At 59.8% G+C, this 17,332-nt stretch overlaps 5 protein-coding genes across 5 annotated transcripts; 4 read left to right on the forward strand and 1 right to left on the reverse strand.

Annotated features, from left to right (window-relative positions):
• Window positions 1-1,102: 1,102 nt before the first annotated feature.
• Window positions 1,103-6,714, forward strand: BDZ90DRAFT_179508 (hypothetical protein). The gene is made up of 3 exons (XM_025503759.1): window positions 1,103-1,249; window positions 1,327-5,204; window positions 5,270-6,714. Exons 1-3 carry the CDS (start codon window positions 1,231-1,233, stop codon window positions 6,674-6,676), a joined length of 5,304 nt encoding a protein of 1,767 aa, XP_025362066.1. The 5' UTR covers window positions 1,103-1,230; the 3' UTR covers window positions 6,677-6,714.
• Window positions 6,715-7,249: 535 nt separating this feature from the next.
• Window positions 7,250-10,298, forward strand: BDZ90DRAFT_252696 (putative multifunctional beta-oxidation protein; the record flags this gene model as incomplete). Its single annotated transcript, XM_025507768.1, has 4 exons — window positions 7,250-7,341; window positions 7,411-7,653; window positions 7,724-7,909; window positions 8,005-10,298. 4 exons carry the CDS (start codon window positions 7,250-7,252, stop codon window positions 10,235-10,237), a joined length of 2,754 nt encoding a protein of 917 aa, XP_025362067.1. The 3' UTR covers window positions 10,238-10,298.
• Window positions 10,297-11,487, reverse strand: BDZ90DRAFT_232426 (hypothetical protein). The gene is made up of 3 exons (XM_025506250.1): window positions 11,378-11,487; window positions 10,714-11,307; window positions 10,297-10,627 (listed from the first exon to the last, which is right to left on the reverse strand). The coding sequence occupies exons 1-3, from the start codon at window positions 11,421-11,423 to the stop codon at window positions 10,605-10,607; spliced, it is 663 nt and encodes a 220-aa protein (XP_025362068.1). The 5' UTR covers window positions 11,424-11,487; the 3' UTR covers window positions 10,297-10,604.
• A 178-nt stretch (window positions 11,488-11,665) lies between these two features.
• Window positions 11,666-14,753, forward strand: BDZ90DRAFT_232427 (hypothetical protein). The gene has a single exon (XM_025506251.1). The coding sequence runs from the start codon at window positions 11,756-11,758 to the stop codon at window positions 14,480-14,482; it is 2,727 nt and encodes a 908-aa protein (XP_025362069.1). The 5' UTR covers window positions 11,666-11,755; the 3' UTR covers window positions 14,483-14,753.
• A 1,543-nt stretch (window positions 14,754-16,296) lies between these two features.
• On the forward strand, window positions 16,297-17,068 carry BDZ90DRAFT_179587 (hypothetical protein). The gene has a single exon (XM_025503760.1). It carries the CDS (start codon window positions 16,425-16,427, stop codon window positions 16,908-16,910), a length of 486 nt encoding a protein of 161 aa, XP_025362070.1. The 5' UTR covers window positions 16,297-16,424; the 3' UTR covers window positions 16,911-17,068.
• Window positions 17,069-17,332: the final 264 nt, after the last annotated feature.

The following is a 17,332-nucleotide window of genomic DNA, read 5'->3' on the forward strand; positions in this document are numbered from 1 at the left end:
GCGGAGGATGTGGGAGCAAGGTGTGGTCTCGCCGAGGAGGAAGGAAGAGGTCCCTCCTTTCCTCCTCGGTTTCTGCAAGAGGGGTCCAAAAGTTGTGCAGCCTAAGTGCTAGTGACGAATGCTAGCCGTGACGGTGCACAGTGCTGAGAGGGAGCGCTTGTCTGGCAAGGCTGCTACTCGGCGGTATTCTACGCTGTTTGCTGCGCTGCGTGCTGCGCTACGCTGTACTTTCTTCTGATCGCATCGCATCGTCCGCCCGGACGGCAGCCCGATAGCCAGGCAGCAGTGAGCGAGGCAAGCAGCATCGACGGACAGAATTAGCGCCCCTCTACTAGCCAGTAGCGTGGTGCAAGGGGACAGGCAGAGAGTGGGTCCAAGCGTTCAAGCGGGGGGGCGCAGGCGGGCAGGCAGGCAGGATGCCCGAGTGAGCGCTTGCGCCCTGTTGGCGTCGTCGTCTGTCCAACCCACCCTCTCCGAGGCTGCTTCACCTGGAGCTCGCCAACCGGTCCATTGATGACCTGCCGCCTTCGCCTCTGCCGCATCCCTGGATTCCACACGAAGAAGAGAAGAAAACGAAGTCGACGAGAAAGACCCTATTTCTCTTTTCAATTGATCCCATCATCACCATCTTCATCATAGATCAGGCAGACCCCTCCGCGTCTTTGGTCGTACAAGGCGTTCACTGGCCCCGCCGTAGATTAAGAGCTGGGCGCAGCTGCAGCAGCAACAGCATCGAGTCGAAGGCCGGGCGAGAGAGCAAAAGATTAACCCCGCGGTATCGCAGCGCCCATCTCACGAGAGAAGACGGTCTTTCCACCGGCGGAGCCATAGTCGAGCTAGCTCCTGGCTTGACATCTCGCAGAGCTTCCTTTCTTCCTTTCTGCCTCGTCGACTTCTCTACTCGCCCCTACTCCATCGGCTCCTCGCAACGAGGGATTGCTACGTCAGGCCATTTAGGACGAGGCGCCGTCTGAACCGTCCCTCATAGAGGACGAGCGCGGGCTGTCCAGCGTCTTCGCCTCAGCTGCATTCTCATCGGCCATTAGCAGCCGCCCCACGATCATACAGGCGTATTCGTCTCGTCGAGCCAGGCGAGAAACTGCTGGGCGATCTCGCGCTCGATTGTCACGCGCCCTCTTCGCCCTTCTATGGCGAAATTGAGCATCGCATCTGGGACGTAACGCCAAGGAAAAGAAGCGCAAGTAGCCGGCTTGCTAGGTCGGCCGCGAGATGTTTGCCCTACACAAAGGTGAGCTTGACTCGTACGAGATGGATCGTCAAGAGCGTAGACCGACCCGCCTCTCACCCCATCCGTCTCGCCTGCAGCCTTCCAACAATCAACCCAGTCAGTTCACGAAGCAGCAGAAGCTGAGCGGGACAGGCGGAGGAAGATGTCGGGCACCACTCATACCGGCGCCGGCAGGGGTAATGGTAGCGGAGCTACGGGGAGCGATGTAGGCGGCCGCCTCGAGTCAGATGGCAGCAACAGCGGCCGTTCCTCGCGAGCCCACGTCGACGCCATGCCCGAAAGGGTAGCTTCATCTCAAACCCTTTCTCCGGTCTATCCATCCTCTCCATCACACCACCTCCTTGAAAGAGGCCAGCATTCGAGGTCAGCGACCCCAGTTGGCACTTCTAGCAGCAACGACAGCAGCTCCGACCTCAATCGGCGTGCAGAGTCGAGTCGAGAGCGACCAGAGCTGGGCGTCCTTCGACCACCTCCATCTGGCGGCCTGCCTCCTATCCCGGCTGATCAGACTCCCTTGTCGACGCCATCGCCGGAAGAGCGCTACGTGCTTCCTCCAGACGCCATTGTACGAACACCGAGGCGACGGTCCAGTCGACCGGGCTTCAACAGCACCCCATCTTCCCCGAGGATGCTCCCTCCATCGCCTCCTCAGCCCCACGACCTGATGCAACGACAGAACAGCAACGGCGGAGGAAGCGGCAGTGGGAGTGGCAGCGGCAGCGGCAGCGCCGGCGTCAGCCGTAGGGGCTCCAGCAGCAGAGGTCCTCCAACCTCATCGTCCGCGGCACCAGCTGCGGCTAGTCTGTTGAGCCAGCGACAGGACTTTTCTGCCACGCCCAGGCTCATCCATGATGCCGTCTTTGCCATCTCTCCAAGCGCAGAGGAGGATGTTCCTCCTCCAACGATGAAGCATCCTCGAGACATTGTCGCGCCGGTAGCCGCAGTCCCACTTCACCATCATCTGTCAGAGCTTCGACCAGAGGATACCCGCCCTGCGCCACCACGCTTTTCAGAGGACTCCGTCGTCGACCCTCGGGCGTCCATCTACGGCGCAGCGCCCACTGTCATCCCCACAACGCCGGGCTCATCCAGCCGATTCAGGATCCCCAAGAGTCTGCGCCGGAAGAAGAACCCACCGAGGCAGTCTGAGAGCAGAGGCAGTCAAGCGTCCGAAGCGGACTCCAAGGCCCTCTCCAGTAGCCCAGAGATCGACACAGTCGCTGCGGCTAGACTACGAGGGCCAGCTCCCGCATCCAATGGCCGCTTCTCCCTCGACACTCGTTCTCATGCCTCCCATTCCTCAGCATCGACGGCAGCTCCGGGTAGTCCAGGGCAGAGGGCAGCGGCGCTCAGTCTCGATGAGCGGAGGAAGTCCTCCCTTGCCGCCAACCCACACGCTACAACCGCTGCTAGCAGTAGCAGACAACGTATCTCGACAGAGTCATCGGGATCGAGCTTCAGGCGACGATCGATTGCCCTGTTCGGTGGAGGCAGTGGAGGCGGCGGAAACGGTACCCGTGAGCGCGATTCTGATCGAGCGTCGTCCAGCGGCCGACCCAGCCTATCAGTCCCTTCTGCAAATGAGCCGACTGTCAGCATGGGAGGCATCGCAGTCCCGCTTCAGGCTCGCCCCTCCGAAGGATCGACGTGGCATTCCGAGAGCTCTTCTCCTTCGATGTACAACAGCTCCCGCGATAGCTCCAACGACATGGCTCGGGCTTCCATCTCATCCTCTGGGGGAGACGTAACATCTCGAAGCGCAGCAAGGAGCGGCAAGGCTGCATCCTTTTCAGCCTCGAACACGAGCTTGCAGGCCACCTTGGCTCCTTTCCCACGTCGCAGCTCTGGAGCCAACAGCAATGCATCGCTCGCTGTGCCCGGCCCTGCATCTCCTGCAAGTATTGCCCCTACCTCGTCGTACCTGGACGCTCAGGCGCTCGCGAATGCAACCAACAAGCCGCAGCCATCGATACCGCCGACTTCGAGCCCTCCGCCACCCCCTCTTCAGCAACAACTTCGAGCGAGATCTTCGAGCAACCTCCTCCTTCGTCGCGTAGGGTCCAGCGGTTTGCTAAATACGGAAAGCCCGCGCGACTCGTTGAGCGGAGACACCAGCAGTCGAGGCGGCGCTCCCGCTACCACGCCTGGAAAGGGCAACAAGCTGATGCGCGGCCTCACTGGTCGTAGACCGAGGACAGCAACGCCCGGAGGCAGCCGTGATGGTTCGTCAGACTTTGCGCGATCATCCGGCGATGCTGCGCTTAGTCGCACCACCCCATCGAGGCCATCAACCGCGACTGCGATCAGCCCCGCGTCTCCTCTGGGGACTACCGCAGCTAACGACTCGTCCAGGCTCGAGGCTAGCGGTGGAGCTGCTGCTCTATTCGGTGGTGGAGGCGGAGGTGCTAGTGGTGGTGGACGTCCCCGTGCATCGTCATTACTGCCTAACCTCAACATCTTCGGCGGAGGCAACACCAGGACAAGGGCGATGTCGTCTTCCGGTCGCCAAAGCCCTTTTACTGGCCCTGCTGCCACGCCCACGCCTTCTCGAGGTGCGCAGACCACGACACCTACGCCAACGCTCAATGTCAACGCCGACGCGAGTGCGGCAGGTAGCACAATTTTACCTGACGAAACTCAGCATTCGTCGTCCGCCTCGACGAAGAAGTATCCCATCCTACCCGACGAGGCCCCAGACGAGTACGTAGAGCGCATCCTCCTGACAGTCGACCACAGCGACGTAGCGACCATGCTGGCCTCCTCGACGGACGAGTTCCACCTGGAAGCTCTGCGCGTTTATATGCGCCGCTTCCTCTTCGTGGGCAACCCCCTGGATATTGCGCTGCGCAAGATGTTGATGGAGCTCCGCCTTCCGAAGGAGACGCAGCAAATTGACCGTGTGATGGAGGCCTTTGCCAAGCGGTATAACGAGTGCAACGAGGAGCTGTTCGCATCGGATGATCAGCCGTACATACTGGCCTTCTCGCTCATGATGCTCCACACGGACGCATTCAATCGGAACGCCAAGACGAAGATGTCGAAAGCGGACTACGTCAAGAACACGGCCTCATCGGGCGTGCCGCAGGATATCCTCGAGTACCTGTACGACAATCTCACATTCACTCAGTTCGTCTACTCGGATGAGGCGGCAAGTGCTGCGCCTGTCCCCATCAGCCCAGCCCCGCTGAGCGGTGGAGGGGAGAAGACTGGATTCCTTGCCAGCTTCGGTGCAGGATCAAAGGACAAGGGAGACAAGACGGTCGACGCCTATTGGATCATCAGACAGGGGCGGCTCAGCTCCCTCTGCCCGAACATCGACAACATCATACCTGAGGACGATCCCTACTCTTACACCGGCGCCGCCACGCACATAGATGTCCCAACGCTCGCAAGAGCTTACATGTCTGCGCCTTCCATCGAGGTCGTCGCCTCAAGGCGCTCTTCCGTCTCGACGCCCGCGCCAGCAGACAACCTCGCTCCCGGTGCCACTGGGGCAGCAGGGTGGTCAGGCCCAGAGATGATCGGCAACGGTGGACTGGGCAACGAGCCCGACTCGACACTTACGCTGCGCATCTTCAAGGTGGGCATCGTGAATCGCAAAGACGAGGTCACGGAGAAGACGAAGAAGAACAGCTCCTCGAAATGGAAGAGCTGCGGAATGGTCCTTTCCTCTTCTCAGCTCCTCTTCTTCCGCGACCTCGTATGGATTGACGCGCTTCAGGCTCAAATTAGCGAGCAGCTGGCTGATGCGACGCCAGAGGAGAGGAAGAAAGGCATCTTGATCACGCCCAAGATCACGAACTTCAGGCCGGATGGAGTCTTGTCGCTTGGAGACGCCATTGCGCTCAAGGACGATAGCTTCGATCGTGACGAGAGCGTGTTGAGGTTGGTCGGCGTGCAGGGGACAGTTCAGCACGAGTACCTCTTCCAGGTGCGCGATAAGGGCGATATGAACGTGAGTACGAGCAGGGTGAGAAGCGGGTGAGAACATGAAAGCTGATCTTCGATCGTCCCTAATAGGAATGGATTGCCGGCATCAACTTCTGCGCTTGCTTCAGAGCAGCAGGTCTCAAGGTGACAAACCTTGACACATTCGCGCTCATGAACGGCGACAGGCTCCTTGGAGGCAACTCGATGAGTCGCTCCTCAAGTCAAGGTGGCTCAGACAGGCAATGGTCCACGAGTGACCCCTTTGCGCAACCCGGCCCCGCAGCAGCAGCAGCAGCAGCAGCAGCAGCAGCATCGTCATCAGCTACACCAGCTCCGCAAGCTACCCCTGCTCAGCTGCTCCGAGCCAAGGTCGCGGCTCGACGTCGCGAGCTCGTCCCCAAGCTTGAAATCGTCAATCGCACTCTCTATGCCCACTCCAACGAGCTTCAGGAACTGCTTCGCCTGGCGCGCCAATTCACCATCATGACTCCCTTCCAACGCTCGACCCGAGAGCGTATCGAAGCAGCCGCTACCCCGCTCGCAGCCCGCATCCGTCAGCTGCGCATCGAAGTGGCCAAGTACGAGTGTCGGCAATACATCCTTTCATCGGAAGTGCAGGTGAATGACCGTGCGGCGTCACAAGCGGCGGCCAGTCAAGACAACTTGATGAGTCCGTCGCTCATCGCTCTTGCGCAACAGGAGCGCAAGGGCTCCTACTTTGCAGCTGAGGGCTTCGGCAGCAGCGAAGATGACGGTGGGCTCCGCTCCTCTCAACGATCCCCGACAGAGATGCGCAAGGCCTCGAGCGGGAACGTCGGGTCACTGCGGCCCGTAGCAGAAGCGCCAGGAGAAGGCAGTGGTGAGACGGCGTCAACCTCGTCTCTCATCCCGGCCATCGGCTCTTTTGCTCGTTTGGACAGCAGCGACGCCGTCGCCGTCGCTTCATCAAGCAAGAATTTCGACTTCCGCTCCCGTATCTCGCGCTCACGCGTCAAATCCAACGCAACTTCAAGTGGAGCCGGAGGAGGGTCGGGCAGTCACCATTCGGATACGGCGAGCCTGAGCTCTCGTTCCAACAAGAGCGGCGGCGCTAGTGGCGTCAACCCAGCAGAACGAGCTGAGAGCTGGAACACCACCCGTGCCTTCCGTGACCCGGACCGTATCTCCGTCGCTCAGCTGCCTAGCTTGGAAACGATCGAGGCCGCCACGCGCGAAAAGGCTAGACGCCGTGTTGCACAACAGCCTCACAACAAGGGCGGGCTTTTCACCTCTACGTACAGCAGCACGACCCTGTCCTCCCCCGACGGCGGTACTGGGCAGAGAAAGGGGAGCATCGCGAGTAGTGGGCCAGGCGGAGCGGCTTCGTCGAGTGGTGGAGGAGCGGCCCCTTCTACGTTTAGCTACACGAGTCATGGCTCGAGAGGATCGGATAGGGAAATACCTGTCAATGATCGCAGACTTGACCCCCCTGTGTTCATGTCTACCTGGGGGGCCTAGGCGCGCAAAGGGCTCGTGGCTATACTCTTCTTCTCTACCATTTCCTGTCGATGGTGTTTCTTTCGACTTTTACAGCTAGACGTCATTCAATATCGCTGGCCACGCTTTCCTCCCCACTCTGTGTATCATCTCTCTCATGACACGCGCGCACGAGCACCCACCAGTTTCCCCAATCAAAATCAGGGTCTCCTCATCATCTTCTCGTGCGTTTGATTGAGCTTGCGGCTGCATGATGAGCTCTTGATGTCGCTCGCTCTCATCGCTCTCTCCTCTGCTCGCGGCTCGACGCTCCACCGGCGGACCGGCCCGCGTGAAAAGCCGGATCGAGGAAAGCGGGTGGACTTGAGCTCGGAGCGCGAGCGAGGTCTTGCTCTGACGCAAGGCGGCCAGCCTCCATCCCCCGCACGCCTGGCCCTCGGCAGGGCGGCTCACCAGTCGACGTCCCTGTGTCCCAGGTGGGCCGGTCGAGCGAGAGTAAGCGGGGGGAGGGGAGAAGGGGGCTGCGACAACGATTGAATACAAGTGCCGGTCAAGCAATCTCTTTCCTTTCCTCCTTCTACAACATCATCCAAAATGTCGGATTTCCCCACTCACGAATCCGGAAAGCTTTCCCTCAAGGGTCGTGTGGCCCTCGTTACCGGCGCCGGTAACGGGCTCGGTCGAGCGTGAGCGTCGCAGCGTGGCCCTCCACGATGCGATCAAGCTGACCTCAATACCTCCCTTCTGTCGCTCAGCTATGCTCTCGGCCTTGCCGCACGAGGTGCCAAGATCGTCGTCAACGACTTGGGTCCCTCGACGCAGGACAAGAACCGCAAGGCAGCCGAGGTCGTCGTCGAGGAGATCAAGAAGGCAGGTGGAGACGCTGTTGCCAACCTTGACTCGAACCTCGAGGGTGCCAAGATCATTCAACAGGCCATCGACAGCTTTGGTCGAATCGACATTGTCGTCAACAATGCTGGTATTCTGCGCGACAAGTCGTAAGTAGGCGTTATGACCCTTGCGACGCTGTGAGCGTATGCTAACCTGGACCTCCGTCTATCGCTGCAGCTTCAAGTCGATGAGCGACAAGGAGTGGGACGCCATCACGGCTGTCCACATCACTGGCTCGTACGCTTGTGCTCACGCTGCTTGGCCTCACATGCGCAAGCAAAAGTTCGGCCGCATCATTAACATCTCGTCGGCCGCTGGTATCTACGGCAACTTCGGTCAGGCAAACTACTCTGCTGCCAAGATGTGAGTGCGAGCGAGGCCAGGAAAGGCAGAAATTGAGCTGAGCTGTACGAGTTTCGTGCTGACCTTGCTCTGCTGCTTGCCTTTTGATCGCTCAGGGCCATGATCTCGTTCACCAAGACGCTCGCCATCGAGGGCGCCAAGTACAACATCATTGCCAACTGCATCGCCCCCATCGCCGCATCCCAAATGCTCGCCTCGGTCATGCCGCCCGAGATCCTCGAGAACCTCAAGCCCGAGATGGTTGCCCCCCTGGCCACCTACCTCGTCTCCGGCGCCAACACGGAGCACTCTGGCCTCCTCATCGAATCTGGTGCTGGCTTTATGGCTGGCGTGCGTCGTGAGCGATCTCGCGGTGTCGTATTCCGAGCGGACGACACTTTCACCCCTTCGGCAGTCGGCCAGCGTATCGACGAGATCTTGGACTTTGACGAGTCGCCGGAGTACCCTGAGAAGATCACCGACGCCAACCACCTCGAGTTCCTCGAGAGGGCCAAGGAGGCCAAGGCTAACGACCAGGGTGATGGCAAGGTCCGCTTCGACGGCAAGACGGTTCTCATTACTGGTGCTGGTGCTGGTCTGGGCAAGGCCTACGCCCAAATGTTCGCCAAGCTCGGCGCCAACGTCGTGGTCAATGACTTTGCAGAGAAGGCAGCCAACGCTGTCGTCGACGAGATCAAGAAGGCTGGCGGCAAGGCTGCCCCTGCCATTGGCTCGGCGGAGAATGGCGAGAAGCTCGTCAAGGACGCTACTGATGCCTTCGGTGGGCTTCACATCATCGTCAACAATGCCGGTATCCTGCGAGACAAGTCCTTTGCCTCGATGAGCGACGAGGAGTGGCACGCAGTCATCAACGTGCACCTCCGCGGCACCTACAGCGTCTGCAAGGCTGCTTGGCCCATCTTCCAGCAGCAAAAGTACGGCCGCATCGTCAACACCACCTCGGCGGTGGGCATTTACGGCAACTTCGGCCAGGCCAACTACTCTACGGCCAAGGGCGGTATCCTCGGTCTTACGCAGACGCTCGCCATTGAGGGTCAGAAGTACGGGATCCTTGCAAACACCATTGCGCCCAACGCAGGCACTGCCATGACTTCGACGATCTGGCCTCAGGAGATGGTCGACGCCTTCAAGCCTGACTTTGTTGCCCCGGCCGTAGGCTACCTGGCCAGTGAGGCTAATCAAGAGGTGACTAAGGGTCTCTTTGAGGTCTCTGGTGGATGGGTCGCCGCAGTCCGATGGCAGCGCTCTGGTGGTCACGCGTTCAAGTTCGGCAAGACCCTCGAGCCCGAGATCATCGAGCAGAACTTCAGCAAGATCATCGACTACGACCCTGAGCGCGCCAGCTGGCCTGCTAGCAACCAAGAGTCGATCCAAGACATCATGGCCAACATCAGCGCCGGTGGTGGGGACGACGACGAGGAGGAAGAAGGCGGCGAGGGTGGCCCCGAGCTCGAAGCTTGGATCGACGAGGAAGACCCGGACTTTGTGAAGGAAGCCAAGCGCCAGCAGCTTGAGCCCGTCGAGTACGCCTGGGACGAGGACAGCACCATCCTCTACAACCTAGGCATCGGTGCTACTGCTCAGGAGCTGCAGTACGTTTACGAGGGAGACGACGACTTCCAGCTGATCCCCTCGGCCGCGGTCATTATCCCCTTCGCCGCTTCCTCTGGCATTCCGATGGACTGGCTGCCCAACTTTGACCCGACCAAGCTGCTCCACGGCGAGCAGAGCGTCGAGTTCAAGGTCAAGGAGCTGCCCACCTCGGGCAAGGTGATCAATCACCCCAAGATCGCCGAGGTGCTCGACAAGGGCAAGGCTGCCTCGATCGCCGCGCGAACGAAGACCGTCGATGCGCAGAGCGGCAAGGAGCTCTTTGACTCCCACTCTGTCGTCTTCATCCGCGGAGCTGGCGGCTTCGAGGGTAAGAAGCAAGGTCGTGATTGGGGAGCAGCCTCTGCCCCCAACAAGCCGCCTAGCCGCAAGCCCGACTTCGAGAAGGACATCAAGACGGACGAGTCGCAGGCTGCCCTGTACCGTCTCAGCGGCGACAAGAACCCGCTGCACGTCGACCCTTCCTTTGCCAGCATGGGTGGCTTTGAGAAGCCGATCCTTCACGGACTCTGCTCGCTGGGTGTGTGCGTGAAGAGCCTGTATGAGGAGTACGGCTTCCCCAAGGCCTTCAAGGTTCGCTTTGCGGGTACGCTCTTGCCTGGTCAGACTATTCAGGTCAAGGGATGGAAAGAGGGTACGAAGATTGTGTGGGAGGCCATTTGCAAGGAGACTGGCAAGCCGGTCATCTCGGCTGGTGGGTACGAGACCTGGGAGTAGACGCGCATTTCTGGATCATCAAAGGTGCTCTCTTCTTGCTTGAACGAATGGATATATGTCTCACGATCATAGCGATTACGAGTGAGCAGGTCATCGTGCGTCTGATTCTGGTTAGAGATTCTAGGCGACTGCTGGCGTGATGCGCTTGTGGTCTCCTGGCGCCCGGGGTTGAAGAAGGGCTTCGAGGACAGCTCGAGGCGGCAACAGCACCGCGGAAGGACTTCAGCGACCAAGAGAGCTTTGTGTGTGGTAAGGGGCGTTGGTATTGGAGGTCGAAAGCAGCGATACAAATACATGCTAGACAATCATTTCCTGGCCGTTGGTGTCAAGGGAGGTGAGGTCAGGCGAGTCCACGATCTCCCATCGTCTACGCGATCTTGAGGCACTTGTCTGCGCGGCGTGAAGAGGATCGTCAGCCAGTCAATCCCCCCATATCCTCAATGTCAGCGCATCTCTCATGTCCGAGGCGCACTTACCCTTAGTCCTACACCTATACAGGAACCCAACAACCACCTCGCCTTCCTTCGGGGCCTGCTGTGCAGCGAAGTGCTTCTGTGCAAGCCCCGCCAAATAACTCTTGGCGTCTTCCTCGTCAAAGAAGTCGTCAGGACAGGGCTCCCCTTCCCTTTCCCTCGGGACATCCTCGCCGTCCTCTGCGTCGGCGTGGGAGCGCTTCTTGCCCGCGGAGGGGCCACCGGGAGTCGTCGTCGCCGGTGGGGAACGAGCGCGAAAGCGGTCGGAGGCTTTACCGGAGTAGGACGTTGATGTAGCTGCGGCAGATGCTAAGGCTGCTCTACGCTTTCCGGATGCCTCGGCAAGGATCTCCTCCTCTGTTCGTTGGTCCTCGGCGCCCTCTCCTTGTCCTGTCTCATCGTCCGCTCCTTCTTCGCCTGCGGCTGCGTCATCGTCTTCAGCCTCGTCCTCCTCATCGTAGAAGTCTGATGGAGTGGAAGAACGAGCGCGCGCTGGACGCGCTGGTGGATAATTGGGAGCGAGGGAATAGTACTCTACGTAGGATGTGAGGGCGGATGTGGGGAGGGTAGAGAGGTCTACTGTTGGTGGGGGGTTGGCTGTGAGGGAGCGTGGTCAGCATATAGTGACGGCTTGAGACGAGGGAATGTTCGCTTCAGCATGACTGACCCTTGTCTTTGTCTGCGGTAGCCGCAGCAGTAGCGGTTGTCGACATGATGACCGAGTCTTGGCGTAGGTGGAGTGTATGCAGAGAGAGTGGTGATGTGGGTGGTATTGCGAGCGACGCGGGGAACGAGGCTGGCTGCTCCCGTTCGTCGTCGGACTGAGGCCGCTGCCATGTGCCATGTGCCTTGAGCCGCGGCCCAGCCTGCAAGTCGTGCGACTGTGGGTGAGCTGCGACCTGACGTGAGTGGAGCCAAGATTGATGCGCCAGTCCGACTTGCTCAGCATTTTTCAGGATCCTCGGCATCGATACCACTCGTCCTGGCATTCACACGGCATCGACTCCTTCTACGCTACGGCTCTCTACACCGCAGCTTCTCTAGCATGGCGTCAAGACCGCCTTCGCCATCCCAGGCGGGGCCAACGAAGCAGCGTCACCATCCTTTGCTGCAACGTCCTCTATACGCCTTCCACCTTCCGCCAACGATCCTCGAACACATCAAGCTCAGATCAATAGACGTAGAGCCAGCGGCAATAGCACCAGCAGCACGCAATACTACCCAGGCGACAACAACCTCCATCTCTGCATCTGCGCCCTCCTCCACCGGCCTCACCTGCACCCTCTGCGCTTCACACCCAACCTTCGCCTCTCCAGCACACCAACGCGCCCACTTCCGCAGCGACTGGCATCGATACAACCTACAGCTCACGCTGAAGGCACCCAAGGGTACTGCACCGCCAGTAGTCGATGAGAAGCAATGGGAGGCATTCGTCGAGGACCTGCCGAGTGATGATGAGAGTGGTGCGAATACGCCTGCCACAAGCGATGAAGAGGGAGCCGGAGGGACGCCCCAAAAGGCGGCTGATCTCGTGTCACAAGTGATGCGCAAGCTCAACATCGGGACTAATGGCAGGTCGGACGGGGCAAATGGAGCAGCAGACGAGGACAGCGACCTCGAAGACGAAGAGTTCGATGCTGATGGCAGGCCGCGTCGCAGCGTGACCGCTAAGTCGGCCCTGCTGTGGTTCACTACCCCAGCGCCAGACTCAAACACTCCAGCTCTGCTCGAGCAAACCCAGCTCGGCATGTACCGCACCCTCTTCCCCGACCCGGCCTCCAAGTCTGTCGAGCATCTCCAGTCACAAGCGGCCGCAGACCCAGCAGGATGGCATCTCGCTGCGCTCAAGGGCATGCAGAGCGAGCCTCTTAGGCGGCCAGCGGCACATAAGGGTAGCAAGGGGGGATGGAGAGGAAAGAGACTCAAGGGAATGGACGAAGCTGCAGGTCTGCTCGGAATCAGTTTCTTGGAGGGCGAAGGATTCATTCCTGGCCTGGTCACGCGGGTCGGGCAGGAGGCGAGCAAGCATGCTGATCTCGAGGAGGACGAGGAAGAGTCGGATGGGGAGATTAGCTCTTCTTCGGACGAGGAGGAGGAAGTGCAGTCAGACCTTGCATCTACGGCCTCCTCAGTGCCCCGCGGCATCGACCCTCCCCTTCGCACTTGGACCATCATCCTCTTCGGCGGAGGCCACTTCTCTGCAGCGGTCGTAGCACTCAATCCCTACCTTCCACCTAGGGCAGCCACAAAGAACAGGCCGCTGCCGGCTCCGGGCAGCGATGAGGAGATCTTGAACGAGGATCGCTGCATAGTCGTGTTGGCGCACAAGGCCTTCCATCGCTACACGACGCGAAGGAAGCAGGGTGGGGCGCAGTCTACGCAAGACGCGACAGGCCGATTCGCCAAGTCTGCGGGTGCGCAGCTGCGTAGAGCGGGGGAGGCTGCCCTCGCGGAGGAAACAAGAGCGCTTTTGGGGATGAGAGGTTGGCGCAAGCTTGTGGGGGAGAGCGAGCGAATCTACGTCCGGGCCAACGCTCGAGCAGCAAGGGGCATCCTGTGGAGTTGGCCTGGCGCCTCAGGAGCAGACATGGCTCATACAGCCTCGCCGCTCGAAGGACCGCGCTCAGATGGGAGACTCTGCACCATTCCCTTTTCCACTCGTAGCAGCAAGGCCACAGTAGGAGAATGCTTGCGCGTCTTCGCTGAGCTGTCCCGCGTCAAGATCGCGCGACGTACTGAGGCAGAGCTACAAGAGGAGGACGAGACCTATCGCCGTTCGCTCGCAAGTAATGATGCAAGCGCCAGAGAGGAGCTGAAGAAGCGCCGTGCTCGAGAAAGGGAGGAGAGGGAGAAGGGGATGAAAGCCGCGAGAGAGGAGGCGAGACGGAAGCGAGAGATGAGGGGCAGTATGAGTGGAGAGGAGAAGAAGAAGAGAGAAAGGGTCGAGAGGCTGGTGGATATGGTGAGGCGCGGAAGGATCCAACCATTGGCCAACCTGTGGGAAAAGCACGGTGCTGAACTGCTTGAGGGCGGCGTTCAGGCAGATATCAACGCCCCTCTCCCGGCGTGGTGGAGGGCCAGCGAGTTGACGCCCAGCAAGGACGGCGTCGCTTCGCAGAAAGCGCAACTGGTTCCGTCGACTCTCCTTCAGCTGGCGGCAGAAGCAGGCCAAGCAGATGTGATTCAGTGGCTCCTGGTAGAGAAGAGGGCTGACCCGACGATTGGCATTCCACCACCCCCGGCAGAGCAAGCTGCAGTGCCAGACAGCGCTGAGGCACCCCAATACTGGTCACACCGTACAGCCTACGACCTTCTTCCTTCCTCCTCTCGGCCAGCGCGCAACGTCTTCCGCCGCCTGTTCGCACAACAGCCAGATTGGTACGATTGGGCTGGCACCGGCGTGGGTGGGGCGCGAGTGGAAAGCGCATTGACGGAGGAGATGGAGGGCAATCAAAACAGAAGGAGACAGAATATGAGGGAGAAGGCTCGCGCGAGACAGGAGGCCGCAGAGGCCAAGAAAGAGAAGAATGCCGCTGCTGCTCCTTCTCCTCAACCGGAGCCTGTGATTCCAGCACCAGCGCCCGTCGCGTCGTCCACGACGAAGAATAGGCTCGGTGGTCCCGGTCCTGCAGGCGGTAGCACTGCGCCGAGAGCTCTGCAGCAGCATGTGGATAAGATGGAGGGTGTCAGCCCGGAGATGAGGATGAGAATCGAAAGGGAGAAGAGGGCTCGGGCGGCTGAGGAGAGGATGAAGAGGTTGCAGGGCCAGTAGACGGCTGTGGGCTTTTGATAATAGAATGGAGCGACGGCTCTACATCGCAATCTCCTTCGACTCTTCGAACGCTCGCGCATCTGCTTTCTGCCTCCTGAGGCTCCTCTCAATGATCGTCCATCCGGGGTTCGCGGCGCTGATGAGCCAACCAGACTGGGCCAACCGTTCCAAGGACCGTGGCCTCCGCTTTGCGACGACTCTTCAGGGGGAGCCGTCGTCCACTCCATTGCTCATCTGGTGAGGCAGGCGGATAAGTGCCTGGTCGCACCGGGCCGCACTCAACTCACTGCTTTGAGTACGCGACGTCCGTCTTCCCAGACGAGCGCAGTAATCGGGCTGTTGCCGTATTGACGAAGAGCGGCTAGCACCCAATTTGCGGTGCTGTAGTGTTGCCGTCGGTCCGGGATTCCAGCGTGTTGGGCATGCGAGCCTGTATGTATTGTCAGGCTGACTGGCAAAGGACAGCGCAAGGAATAGCCCTAATCTGTGTTGCTCAGAGACGAGGCTGGTGACGAGCAAGCGGTCAAGTGATGGCTGGAACTGTCCAGATCTCCTCACGTTCGAGCTTGAGCAACAGCTCACTCACGACACGCTTCCAACACCACGATTGCGCTTCCCCGTCTCAGCTGACTTACCGTGGCATGGGCTGTCACATCTCCCATAAGGCCCACCCTCACGTATGTCGGTCCCGAGGCTGCCTCTCATCCGAGTCCAACACTTCGTTCAGTCACCACTCGCGAGGCCTCGAGTTCCTCACACTCTCTGTAATCACACATGCTGCAGGGTCCACAGTGTCCCCTCCCTCAAAGTCGTACGAGCCTGCCCTTCCGCCTGCAAGTTGCAGCGGAATACCACGTACCAGGTACGTGCTAATGGCATGTGGCTCACAGGTCAACGCTGATAGCTATCACATCACGTCGCCAGATTTCTTGCCTTTGTTCTCCATGCCGGTCCCAATTGCCCGCACCTTCGCGAGGCCTGTGAGCAAGCAAGCAAGCAAGTACGTGCCGATTATCAACGGAGAAGACGGTTGGCCATGCGAGTCTCTCCTGCTCGGATACGGCACACGAGGGGGGGCGATGCCGCGTGCAGGAAGATGCGTGGACTCCTTCCCGCTGCTTCTCATTCAAATCGGCTGTCACGCTCGCGAAGCACACTCGTTTGGTCCTCATTCGGGCTTTTTTCTCTGTTGGGCTTCCTTGGGTCGTGAGAATGAGCCCCTGCTTCTCAGGTTCTGGGGTGCCAGACTGGACTCCCTGAGCATGGAGCGCGGGCCTTTGATGACCGCGTATGACATCCCGTGCGACGTCCTTGCGACGTCGGCCTCCGGCGAAGGCTCATGCGGTGTCAGTGGCAACCATTGTCGATTCTCTTCGAATGCTAGCTCTGTCCCGTACTTTGTCTTCCGGAGACACGCGGGTCTCACGACATTTGGCCGGGACTAGACTTGGGCTGGCTCGAGCGTGACGCAAAAGGGTTGGAGTTGCAGTTGTCTCACAGTAGCGCTCATTCATGGTCACCGTGGCCGAGCCGGGATCCAGACTAGCGGAACACCACTTTCATGCAATGAGTGTATCTGGGCTTGTGCGACCCACATCTCCCTTTGTCCTCCCTTCATCGTTGCGCCGCTCGGACGACGCGAAGATCCGGTCGCGCAGCCAGCCCAGTTGACGACCGCGGGCATCATTTGTCGGTCTTTCACTCCTGCTGTGTTCTGTCAGGGTGTCAGCCTCCTCTACTTTTGGTCTTTTGGCCAGCAGCGGGCTGTGGGCGTGCATCTCCAGACCAATTTGACCCGCTCGCGTCGCGTACACGTCGATTCACTCTGGCTCCCTCGCTCACTGGCCCGCTTCGCCGGCTCGTCCCTTTGTACCTGTCACATCCGCCGCACCGCACAGCCTGCGCTTGCACTCAGCTTCGGTCCTGTTCGGGTGACGATGAGATGTGCGATCCTCTCTTTGGTGTCACATTGGCGGCATTGGCGTATGTCGGTCGTGGCGTCGTCCACCTAGAGAAGCCGCACGGACGCCCATTGCAAGAAGAAGCAAAAGCCAAGGATGAGGCCAGGGCAGCGGCGGAGCGAGGAGCGAAGAGCGAGAAGCAGCTGCTACTACGGGCGGCAATGGGCGTCCACATTGGTCAATGTAGTGGAAGCGGGAGACGGACAAAGAGATGCAATCGCTTGGCCGCTGTCGTCTTCACATCGAAGACCGTAGGCGGACGGGCGCACTGCTCGGCGTTATCAAGAGAATGCTTGCCCGAGACACATTCAGTGATTTCAACGAGTTTCCAGTGTCACACAGAGACGACGTCACCCGCCATAGCATCGCCCTCCGCAGGGTCAGTCCACCATTCATTAGCCGCAATCGTCTGCTGTAGCATCAACTTGTCTTTCTCCTCTCCTATCATCGAACCGCCCCTGCCTTGACTCTTGGCGGGCACCACCTCCTCTTCCTATCAGTCCTGACGACGACGACCAGCGACGAGACGACTGCTACGAACGACTGCGACGAACGGTCACGACAGTGCGCTATAGAGGCTCCTTCACCTCATCTTGAGCTCTGACGACTTACGACAAACGGCGACGAGAACGAGACGACCTTGCATCCTCGCACCTCGCACCTCGCACCTCGCACCTCGCACCTCGCACCTCGCACCTCGCACCTCGCACCTCGCACCTCGCACCTCACTCTGCTCAACAACCTCAAAGCCATTGTCATTCCCCCTCGCATCGCTCGTGCGACTCAAATTTTCTTTCCCACCTCATCCTCCAGATTGTCCTCTTGAGGCAGGCGAATCAAGCCAGCACTCAGAAAACCTTCTTGTGCGTCTGGCCGCCAGAACCGCAGG

The sequence above is a fragment of the Jaminaea rosea genome, assembly GCF_003144245.1.
Source record: "Jaminaea rosea strain MCA 5214 unplaced genomic scaffold BDZ90scaffold_7, whole genome shotgun sequence".
Taxonomy (NCBI): domain Eukaryota; kingdom Fungi; phylum Basidiomycota; class Exobasidiomycetes; order Microstromatales; genus Jaminaea; species Jaminaea rosea.